General features: G+C 47.0%; 1 protein-coding gene across 1 annotated transcript; it reads left to right on the top strand.

Moving 5' to 3' along the window:
* Positions 1-7,023: 7,023 nt before the first annotated feature.
* Positions 7,024-8,793, top strand: Eid2b (EP300 interacting inhibitor of differentiation 2B). Its single transcript, XM_028786231.1, has one exon. It carries the CDS (start codon positions 7,060-7,062, stop codon positions 7,591-7,593), a length of 534 nt encoding a protein of 177 aa, XP_028642064.1. The 5' UTR covers positions 7,024-7,059; the 3' UTR covers positions 7,594-8,793.
* Positions 8,794-11,826: the final 3,033 nt, after the last annotated feature.

Genomic DNA, 11,826 nt, shown 5'->3' with positions numbered 1-11,826 from the left:
CTGATGGACGGTAGCCTGTTTCCCATCAGTTTCCCCTGGCACTATGACGCCTCCTCTGTTAGGGTGATGACTCCTATGCACACCAGTTGGCCCGTGTGTGGGTGCATACTGCTTCAGTTCTGAACACATTTTTCATGTCTGCCATCCCAAGGTGGAATAAGTCTTATATTTGATGGTGTTATATACCTACTACTTTTTTTTTTAACTTTAAGTTTCCATAAAATTGACGGCACAACTTACCAGCTTTTTACACTCTTGTTCTTGGTAATATCCGTAGTCTGAATTCTAGAAGCGACAGTCCTGGGCCGAGGGCTTGCCTTTGTAACTTTACAGATATAGCTAATTGGCCTCCTGGTGCTGCCACCAGTGATCGTTAAGTGGGTATCTTCTGACTGCCTAGCCAATATGCTCAAACATCAGATGAACAGTGCTTACCAGACTGATGGTAAAAAAAAAAAAAATCACTTTTAAGGTTCTTATTGTAAGTTATCTTTACATTTAAGAATGAAAAGAGGGCTCAAAATATATATGTCATTGATAGCACACTTGCTTAGAATCCCCCATTGAGGGGCTGGGGGCGTGGCTCAGTGGTAGAGCCCCTGCCTAGAATCCCCCAGTGAGGGGCTGGGGGCGTGGCTCAGTGGTAGAGCCCCTGCCTAGAATCCCCCAGTGATGGGCTGTGGGCGTGGCTCAGTGATAGAGCCCCTGCCTAGAATCCCCCAGTGAGGGGCTGGGGGCGTGGCTCAGTGGTAGCACCTGCCACTTAAAGAATGTACAAGTCTCTTGGGTCTGATCCCCAGCACCACAAAAATCTAGTTCCTTTTCCCCTCTCATGACTGTGCAGATTCTGTTTTTTCGAGACTGTTTCTCTGTGTAGCCCCAGCTGTCCTCCAACTCAAGAGATCCCCTGCCTCTGACTCCCAAGTGCTGGGATTAAATGTGTGTGCCACCCCTGCCCTGCTGACTGTCCACATTCTCTATCCGTTTCTCCCCTAATAATTTCCTTAATGACTGTAGTAGCTGACTATACAATAGTTTGTGATATGAGTTACAAATGTATTTTTCTAGTTATTTGGCTGGCTTTTCTGAAAGATCTTATTTTTATCCTTGATGTGGGTTCAGGGGATCAAACCAGGTCACCAGACTTGTGTCGACTAACCTGCTTAGGATTTTTGTTTTTCCCGTTTCCCCTAAATTGTGCAAGATTTTGAATTCCAAAGTTTTATTAGTGCGTATGAGATCTCTCTCTCTCTCTCTCTTTCTCTCTCTTGGATTGTTTGGTTGGTTTGGTTTGGTTTGGTTTTTCAAGACAGGGTTTCTCTGGGGAGTGCATTTTTATCTTGAACCATCTGGGACTTATTCAAAGACGTAATAGTGTTTCTGGTTATTTATGCTCATTTTTACTTGGTGGGGGGGTGATAAAACAGGGACTGTCCTCAGACTCAGAGATCACCTACCCATGCCTGCCACGTGCTGGGATTAGAGGTGTGACCCCAGGACACCTGCATTATTACTAGCTTATTTGAATCACATTATCTGTAACCTAGGAATCACTGTTATCTTTAAGATACTGATTTTAAATACCTTTATTTTATAATAAGATACTTTTTATTTGAAAGTGTCTATCTTTAATGTGTCTGAGCTGTTGCCTCATTTATGTATGTTCACTCTGTGCATGAAGTGCCTCAGAAAGCCAGAAGGGGACATTGGGTGCTTTGGAACTGGAATTATGTACAATCTTTGGGATGCTAGAAACAAACCCAGGCCTTTACAAGAGCAACACGTGCCCTCAACCTCTGAGCCATCTCTCCAGCTTCTCAATCTTTCTTTTGAGCTGTGTTTTGTCATATTTGGTTCAAGACAGGATCTCACTTTTAACCCATGCTGGCCTGAAACTAAGGCTTCACATGTCTTGTCTTCCAAAGGCTGGGGTCACAGGTGTGAGCAGTCACACCAGTAAGATAGGGAACTCCTCCAGCTAGGTATGTTGATACTTGCCTTTGCCTTTGATCCCAGAAGAGGCAGGCCAAGGCTGCTCAGAGAAACCTTGTCTCAATAAAACAAAATAAATGATAAATAAAAAGATACAGAAGTCTTTCTGTCCAAATGAACTGCTTTCACATTTTTATTTTATTTTATATTTTATTTTATTTTATTTTATTTTATTTTATTTTATTTTATTTTATTTTATTTTATTTTATTGGTTTTTCAGTACAAGACCTCTCTGTTGTCTTGGCTGTCCTGGAATTTGCTCTGTAGGCCAAGCCTGCCCCTGCCTCCTGCATGCTGGGCCTAAAGGTGTGCTGCCCAGGTGTTTTCATGGTATTTAAAGACTTTGTAGCCGGGCGGTGGTAGCGCATGCCTTTAATCTCAGCACTTGGGAGGCAGAGGCAGGCGGATTTCTGAGTTCGAGGCCAGCCTGGTCTACAGAGTGAGTTCCAGGACAGCCAGGGCTACACAGAGAAACCTTGTCTCAAAAAGCAAACAAACAAACAAAAAGACTTTGTAGACCAAGTGGTGACAGCTCACGCCTGTGATTTCAGGACATAGGAGGCCACCAGAAGTTTGATATTTGGCTAAATATCCTGGCTCAAAATATAAAAGTTAGGGCTTGGGGTCAGCAGTCTGTAAAATACTTGTTTCACAAGGTTTCCCAAACTCACATAGGAAACATGAGGTGACACACACATAGCCCCAGCATAGGCAGACAGAGAGTTCCTGAAGTTCTCTGACAAGCCAGCAGCCCTGGGACCCAGCAAGAGACCTGTCTCAGAAGACAGGTTAAATTATCACAAAGAACACTGGAGGTTGACCTCTAACCTCCACATGAACATGACACCTGCACACATGAAAACAAGCACACACACACACATACACACACACAAATGTTTAAAAACTTCTTTGTATCCTTGAGTATAAATGTTTTATTTGGAAAGTATTAATAATGTTAGAAGAACTCACCTAAAACTGGTCTTTCACAGGTCTAGTTGTTTGTTTCTAGAGCTTTCATCTGTTGTCTGCATGAATGTTGTGTACTTGCGTGCCAGATGCACAAGGAAGCTACAAGAGGGTATCCGACCCCCTGGAACTGGAGTCAGAGATGGCTGTGAGCTGCCATATGGTGCTGGGAATTGAACCCAGGTCCTGTAGAAGAACAGCCAGTGCTCTTAACCACTGAGCCATCTCTCCAGCCTCGTATTTTATCTTTTACAAAGTTGTTCCTATAATATATTCTAAAAGCTTCTTTATCTCTTCAAAAATTACTCGTTTCTGCTCATTTACAGATAACCTGTCAACATAATTGAGTACGTTACCATCTGTAGTTGTTCTAATGATTCTTCTCTGACTTTTCAGTGTATGTGTTCATGTGTGTGGTGTACACATACATGTGGGGTATGTGTGATCATATGTGCAGAGGCCAGAAGAGGATGTCAGATGACCTCTGTCACTTTCCTTGAGACGGTCTCTCACTGAACCTAGAGCTAAGCTGATGGCCTCCTTCTGTCTCTGCCTCACAGAGATGGGCTTATAGCACATACAGCCATGCTCAGCTTTTTACATGGGTGCTGAGATCCAAATTTCAGGCCCTCGTGGATGCAGGGTGTGAAGGCCCTCGTGGATGCCCGGTGTGAAGGCCCTCGTGGATGCACAGTGTGAAGGCCCTCGTGGATGCAGTGTGATGGCCCTCATGGATGCACAGTGTGATAGCCAGTCTTGGTTGTCAACTTGACTTACCTGGGGAAAGAGACCTCAGGTGAGGAATTCCCTTTAGCATATTAGCCTTTGGATAAATCTATGAGGCATTTTCTTCATTGCTAATTGATGTAGAACGGCCCAGCCCACTGTGGGCGGTGCCATCTGTAAGAAAAGTAGATGGACAAGCCAGAAGAGGAAACCAGTAAGCAGTGTTCCTCTGTGGCCTCTGCTTCAGTTCCTGCCTTGGCTTCCCCCATGGACCGTGACCTTAAGAGTTATAAGCTGAAATAAACCCTTTCTTCCCCACATTTGTTTTGGTCGGTGTTTTATAACAGCAACAGAAAACACCAGAGCATATGGCAAGGGCTCTCACCCTGAGCCATCTCTCTGGCCTCCTGACTTTTTTCCATGTGCACTGACATTTTGCCTGTATGTGTTTTTGTGTGAGATCCCCTGGAACTGGAGTTACGGACACTTCTGAGCTGCCATGTGGGTGCTGGGCATTGAACCCAAGTCCTCTGGAAGAGCAGCCAATGCTCTTAACCACTGAGCCATCTCTCCAGCCCCCCGACTTGCATTCTGTATAATGTGGTCAGTGATCATGACTTTTTTTGTTGTTGTTTTTTGAGACAGATTCTCTGTATAGCCCTGGCTGTCCTGGAACTCACTCTGTAGACCAGGCTGGCCTCGAACTCAGAAATCCGCCTGCCTCTGCCTCCCAAGTGCTTCGATTAAAGGCATGCGCCACCACCGCCCAGCGTGATCATGACTTCTAAAAACTATTTCCATAGCCATCTATCCATAGTCTCTAGAGAGACAGCTCAATAATTAAGAGCGCTGTTGCTCTTGCAGAGGACCCAGGTTCAATTCCTAGCAACTACATGGCAGCTCACAATCACAGACATCTGTAATTCCAGTTCTAGGGGATCTGATCCCCTATTCTGGCTTGCACAGGCATCAGGCATCCATGCATGCAGGCAAAACACTCATACACATAAAGCCAAAAAGAAAAATGGTCGTTGGGGCTGGAGAGATGGCTCAGGTAGTAGGAGCACTTGCTGCTCAATCATGAGAACCAGAATTTGGATCCTAGTAACCATGTTGGGGAGCTCAACCACCCCACAACTCCAGCTCCAATGGATCCAGTTCTCTTTTCTGGCTGCCACGGTCACCCACTGTACTGGCTGGTTTTGATTCAAGCTGGAGTTATCAAAATCTATAGAATCTATAGAAGTGCTAGGTTATGTCAGATCCACCATGATGCATTATGAAATCACGTTGAGGATAACACAGCATGATCTTTTTTTTTTTCAGATTTACTAACAAGCTTTTGAGTATATGACAGGGTCTCACTATGTGTAGCCCTGGAAGGACTGGAACTCTTATGTAGACCAGGATGGCCTTGAACTCACAGAGTTCCTCCTGCATCAGCCTCAAGTGCTGATTGAGTCCCAAGCAACACCACTGAGCTACACTCCCAGGCAGCGTGTATGCACCTCCCACAATATATGCATAGTGTCAGAAGGCAGCTTGCAGGAGTTGGTGTTCCTTCCATTGTGTGAGTTCTAGGAATGTAACTCAGGTCATCAGCACCTTCACCTACTGAGCAACTCACTGGTCCCCTAACCCTATTTTTATGTTTACTTTGAGACACGGTCTTAGTTGCCAAGACTGTCCTTGGACTCTGTACCCCAAGCTATCCCTGAACTTTGTCTTCCTGCATCAGGCACCTAAGTAGCTGTGGTTACAGGCTTGAGCTGCTACACCCCCAGCTGTGATGGTGTTGGGGACAGCATTGACAGGTCAGAGACACGTGGACCCTGGATGCCTCAAAGGCACAAGAAGGCAGATGCAGAGTTGATTATGTGACTGGGACACAGCTGCATTTCAGACAGAACCCGGGCCATTTTGAAGGTGATTGGATGCAAATGGCACTTACCACACTTTTCACATTAACCCAGGCTGGCCTAGGACTTGCCAAGTAGCCAAGGATGAACATGATCTCCTCTTCCTGCCTCTACCTCCCAAAGACTGGGATTGCAGCTGTGTTCCACCACAGACAGCTGTCTTGTAGTTTTCTAAGATTATTGACAGGCAGTTGCAACCGTGGGAGAGATACAGCAGTATATTACACTCAAGTAAATGAAGTGCCACTCTGTGGTGAAAAGAGGTATGGAATTACCAAGAGAAACAGCTACAAGAACCGTGATGGGGAACAAAAAAAAATCTTTCCTGAGAAGGAAACTTCTTGAGAAAATATGCCAGGAAGGTGGATCACTGGGTAGAGGCGTTTGCTTCCCAAACCTGAGTTTGGATCCACATGGTAGGATGGAACTGCCTCCTAAAAGTTATCTCCTGATCTACACATGCCATGGCTCGAACATGTGTGCACACACAAAACTATATGCGGCACAGAAGCCAGAGTCAAGCACAACTAGCAACTTGAGTTCGAAAAGGGTGGAAGGAGAGAACTCCACAAAGTTGAATTTGACCTCCACAGGCACACGGTTCCATCTTATATAGACACACTAAAAAACAGCCCGGAGGTTAAAAAGCACATTTTTCTTGCAGACATCCAGGTTCAGTTCCCAGCACCTGTGTGGTAGCTCAAAACTACCTTGTTCCTGCTGGAGAGGTGGCTCAGTGGTTAAGAGCACTATCTCCTCTTCCAGGTCGGTCTCTCTCTATCTCCTCTCGGATAGTAATCAAACCCAGGACTTTACACCCTAGGCAAGTTCTCAACCACTGAGCTATCTCTAGCCTAGTTCACAAGTACCTTTTAACTCCAGTTCCAGGGAATCCAATGCCCTCTTTTGATCTCCTTGGGATCCAGGCACACATACGGTGTGCATATACAAATATGTAACAAAACGCCTATACACTTGTTGGTTGGTTGGTTTTTCGAGACAGGGTTTCTCTGTATAGCCCGGGCTGTCCTGGAACTCGCTCTGTAGACCAGGCTGGCCTCAAACTCAGAGATCCACCTGCCTCTGCCTCTGGAGTGCTGGTATCAAAGGCGTGCGCCACCACTGTTAATTCCAGTTTTCTGGAGGCTAAAGCAGGCGGATCTGAGTGTATAGATGGGTTCCAGGCGAGCCAAGGGTATATGGACGCTGCCTCAAACAAAAACGCCAACAACAATACCATTAAAGAATGTGACGGAGCCCCTACTGGCTTCAGAACTGGAGGCGGCCATGGCGGTAACGACACGCGTCACCCCTAGAGGGCGATAGAGCTCGCTCCGCGCGCCGTGCTTGCGCAAGCACTTTTGTTTTCCAGGGGGCCGGGGCCCGCGCATGCGCACAGCGTCACACCGCCGCCGGAGCAGGTTCCTCGGTGCTTCTGAGGACTCGGCGATCCGCAATGTCCGAGCTGCCCGGAGACAGCAGGATCCCGGGGCTGAGCCCCATGAACGGCGTCGGCGACGTCCTGCAGGCGGGGATGGGCGGAGGCAGTCAGATTCCCGAAGGCCAGGAAAGCCCGCTGGCCAGAGCCGCCCGGTCCATGGCGCAGGCGCCCGGCCTGGCTCCCGGGCAGTTCCCCGGCGTGGCGGGCCTGATGGCGATCCCGCACGTCCACGCGCCGCTCCTCCTCCTCGAGCTGTACGAGCAGCGGATGTTCCAACACTACCTGCACACCAACCCCCTGATCCCCACCAGGGTGCTCCAGGACATCGAGGAGCGCCGCCGGCTGTTCGTGGAGGGCTGCAGGGCCAGGGAGGCGGCCTTCGACGCCGACCCCCCGCAGATGGACTCGGACGGCCGCGACTTCATGCTGGCGCTCATAGCCTCCGACGCCCGCGGCCCACCGCCGACCGAGGGGTGGCCTTCGCCTATAATCCCACCCTCAGGAGGGAGGAGCCCGGAGGATCAGGAGTTCGAGGTCATCCTCCGCTAAGTAGCAAGTTGGAGGCCAGCCTACAGGCTTTTAAAATTTTAAAAAAAAAAAAAAATTTTTTTTTTTTAAAGAAGATTGGTGGCCAGGAAGTCAGGTGACTCTTAGGATCAAGGGCGAAGGCAGATGTCTGGGCAAATGTCATGAGGTGGGACATCCAAGCCAGAATGCAGCCATGGGCAGGATGGAATGAAGCAGGCTCAGAAAGACATGGACACTCGAGGCTTGAGGCTGACAAGCAGAGGACTCTTCTGACTCCCACCTAGTGACTGTCAGCAATCTTTCCCTCCCCTGCATTTGTTGAAAATCATGTTTGCTTCACTGTGAAGGACGATGGTTTTGCAAAGATGAAGTCTAAGAATTACCAATGAGAGAGATGATAGAAATCAACGGAGACGCGGGAAGAAACCGGGGACATGTGCCTGTGACACTCAGTTGTTCCTAGATTTTATTGGAGTAAGAAGACTGTCAACAACTTGGACATTTCAGGATTAGGGGTCATCTCATTGTCAGCTGAGAAGCTCAGTGTATCGTTAATTCTTGTGTTTGATGTTCTGTAGACAAGTTGTAAATATTCAGATAGGAAAATCATGTATGTGTTGTGAGATGAACATTTTTCAGGACCCTGTGTAATTGTATCCATGTGGAAATAGATGGGTTAATATTTAAATAATACAGACACAAGACTCAAAATTAGCAAAAGACACTACGAGAAGTTCAACTTTTCTGCCAAATCAAAAACAGGTATCCATACAGATATGGGTTAAGATGAGAAGTTGTTTTCTGTAGGGTTTTAAGAACTGTTTTATAAGGTGTGTATGAGTTGGTACCAGTCTCGTTCTCCCCCAATCCTGGGTGCTGTGGATGGACCCCAAGCCTGCTTGCCCTGCTCCCAGTCCTTCTGAATGAAGGTAGGGTAGGATCATGGCTCAGTGGTTACAGGTATCTGCTGCTAAGCCTTGTTACTGAATTTGATCCCGGGCGGGACCCATGAGGTGGAAGAAGAATCCGCACCCGTTTCCTCTGAGCACCATGCATGTGTGCATACACATGCGATGTGAAAAAGACTCCATGATCAGCATCTTGGGTTTTTATGTGTTCGGTTATAATGGAAGTAATTCTATATCTTTTTTTTTTTTAATGACTACTATTTAAGTCTGTATCTTAACGTGTTTAATGAACTAGTTGTCTTCTGGACATCTGGATTGTTTGAAAATGTTTCCTTTTTGTTGTTTTAAAGAGTTACGTGTATGTGTGTGAGCCTGCATGTGTGTGTGTGTGTGTGTGTGTGTGTGTGTACCATGTCGGTGCAAGAAACTGAGGAGACCAGAAGAGGGTGATGGGTCCCCAGAACAGTTTCAGGCAGCTGTGATACCCCATGTTGGTTCTGGGAACTGAACCCACTTCACTGAATCATCTCTCCAGTCTTATTTTTTGGTTGGAAACAGGGTCTCCCTTTGTAACTCTGGCTGGCTTAGAACCTGCCAAGTGGGTAGACCAGGCTAGCCTGCCTCCTGCCTAGCTTTTCTGTGTTTTTTTTTTTTTTGGGGGGGGGGTGGGGGTTTGTTCGTTGGGGGTTTTTTGAGATTGGGTTTCACGGAACTAGATCTGATCATGAATTCCTTGATCTACTTCCCAGGTCCTGGAACTGAGGGTGTGTATCACTGTCCCTGGCATTGCTTCTGTAATGTTCTTTGCTGTGCTTGCTCTTCCTGCATGAATGAACAGGAGTGGTTACAGGGCAAAGGCACTGGTGTTTCTCATAGGTATTCCCAGCCTGCTTTGGGCCTCTGTCTATTTCCTTTCACTAAGGAACACTTGTGCCTCTTCACAACCCAGTCTTGGCTTTGGGAAAAACTCACAGTGAGACTCACATCTCTCTGCAAAGGGGACTCTTTTCAATGTGTAAGGGCCATTTGTTTGGCTTTACTTTCCTGTGTATTCATAGCCTTTGTTTGCCAAATCCACATGTAACTCACCAGAAAGGCAATTCGAGATGGGTGTGGTGGCACACACCTGTAACCTAAACACTTCGGAAGCTGAGGCAGGCAGGTCCAGCGTTGAGGCCAGGAGAGGCGGCATATATCTTCAGTCCCTGCACTCGAGACACAGCAGCAGGCAGATCTCTATGGGTTTGAGGCCAGCCTGGTGTACATAAGTTTCAGGCAACCATGGTTACATAGAGAGATCGTCAAACCATTAAAGGTCTAGAGTAGCCTGGGCAGTTGAGCTCAGAACTAGGAAAAATGTTCAGTGAGTAAATAGCTTGCCAAGAAGCCTGGTGATCCCTGGAACCTTGTGAAGCTGCAAGTGCTGGCCCCTCCAAAGGTGTCCCCTGTACACATGGCTGTTCCCACATAATAAACCTTTAACACCCACCCACCCCTATGGAGTACACACTATGGATGGCTTCTCAGCATTGACTGCATTTGATCCTTCTGCCCTGCAGGAATTTTTATGGCTTTCCATGCTCAAACTTTGGGGTTTCCTGGCTGATTCATAATGACCTTGCCACACGTAGGCGAGTATAGTTGACGCTTCCAATCTCAGACTCAGAAAGCTAGGGCAGGATGGTTGAGTTTCAGGAAAGCCTGACACTACATTCTGAGACCCAGCCTGGGAAAAAACAAATCTTGGCCACTGTGAGTGGTAAATGTGAAATGCTGACACCAATCTTCATTTGGGACACTCACAGCTCTGGGAGCACCCCATCTCCAGAGACTTGCTATCTCTCCCATTTTTGCAGGGAGAGAGGTTCAAGATAGGGTCTCTGTGTAGCCCTGGCTGTCCTGGAACTCCATAGACCAGGCTGACCTCAAACTCCAGAGATCCACCTGCCTCTGCCTCCTGAGTGCTGGGACTAAAGACGTGTGCCAACACCACCTGGCCCATTTTTTTTTTCTATAATGCAACTTCAGAATCAATGTGACTTTTTGTTTTGTTTTGCTTTTGTTTTTACCAAAAACGGGTGGCATTTTTATCTGGGCCGCATTTAATCTGTATGTGAATGAGATTTGCCATCTGTGCTGTGTCTTCTTATGCAGTCATGTGGTCCTTCTCAATTTGCTTCATGTCCTTGTGTCTTAAAGCTTTTATAGGTCTTACGTTATTGCTGAGAATATTTTGGGATTTATGACTGCTGTGACTGAGGTTCTGTTTGTAAGTCGGACGCTCTCTCCGTGCTCAGACTTGCATTTTTTTTTTGTTTGTTTGTTTTCGTTTTTCGAGACAGGGTTTCTCTCTGTAGCCCTGGCTGTTCTGGAACTCACTCTGTAGACCAGGCTAGCCTCGAACTCAGAAATCCGCCTGCCTCTGCCTCCCAAATGATGGGATTAAAGGCGTGCGCCACCACCACACAGCAGACTTGCATTTCTTGAAGGGAGGGCAGCCTTACCACGTGGCAGACGGGAGGCCAGAGGACCACGGGCAGCAGTTTTTCTTCCCTTGCATCACGTGGCTCCCAGTCATCCAGCTTGGCCGAAACACCTGTATCCGTTACGCTGCACCATCTTGCCACCACCGTCTCACAAATAAAATACATTTACTTATTTCTTAAAGATTTATTAATACATATGAATGTTCTGTTGGCATATCTGCCGAAGAGGGCATCAGATTCTATCATTCCAGATGGCTGTGAGGCACCATGCGGTTGCTGGGAATTGAACCTCTGGAGGGGCAGCCAGTGCTCTTAACCACTGAGCCATCTCTCCAGCCCCCAGTAAATCATATTTTTTAGATAGGATCTCACCCCATATGTAGTGACCCTGGCTAGCCTGGAGCTCACTATGTAAATCAAGCTGGCTTCTAGTTCATAGATAGCCTGCTGGAATGCTGAGATTAAATGCATGTGACCCCACACTTGGACAGTTTTTAAAAACTCAATTAATATATATATATGTGTGTGTGTGTGTGTGTGTGTGTTGTGTTCTCCCTGCGTGTATGCCTGTGCCCAGTGCCCTCAGAGGCCCAAAGATGATGTAGGATCCCCTGGAGCTGGAGTTAGAGGTGTCAGTGAGCTACAGCATAGGTACTAAGAGTTGAACCTGAGTCCTCTGGAAGAGTTTGATTCCCCAGAACCCACATAAAGATGGAGAGTGAGCCGAGCATGGTAGCTTGTCTCTTTAATCCCAACAATTAGGCGGCAGAGCGCTTTTGTATCAGCCAGGGTTGCACAGAGAGACCTTGTCTCAAAAAAAAAAAAAAAAAGGAAAAAAAACTGAGAACTGACTTCACAAA

Source organism: Grammomys surdaster, unplaced genomic scaffold, assembly GCF_004785775.1.
Source record: "Grammomys surdaster isolate TR1022 unplaced genomic scaffold, NIH_TR_1.0 125430, whole genome shotgun sequence".
NCBI classification, from domain to species: Eukaryota; Metazoa; Chordata; class Mammalia; order Rodentia; family Muridae; genus Grammomys; species Grammomys surdaster.
Note: the sequence above shows the minus strand (reverse complement) of the source record. Positions and strands in the feature narration are given on the sequence as shown.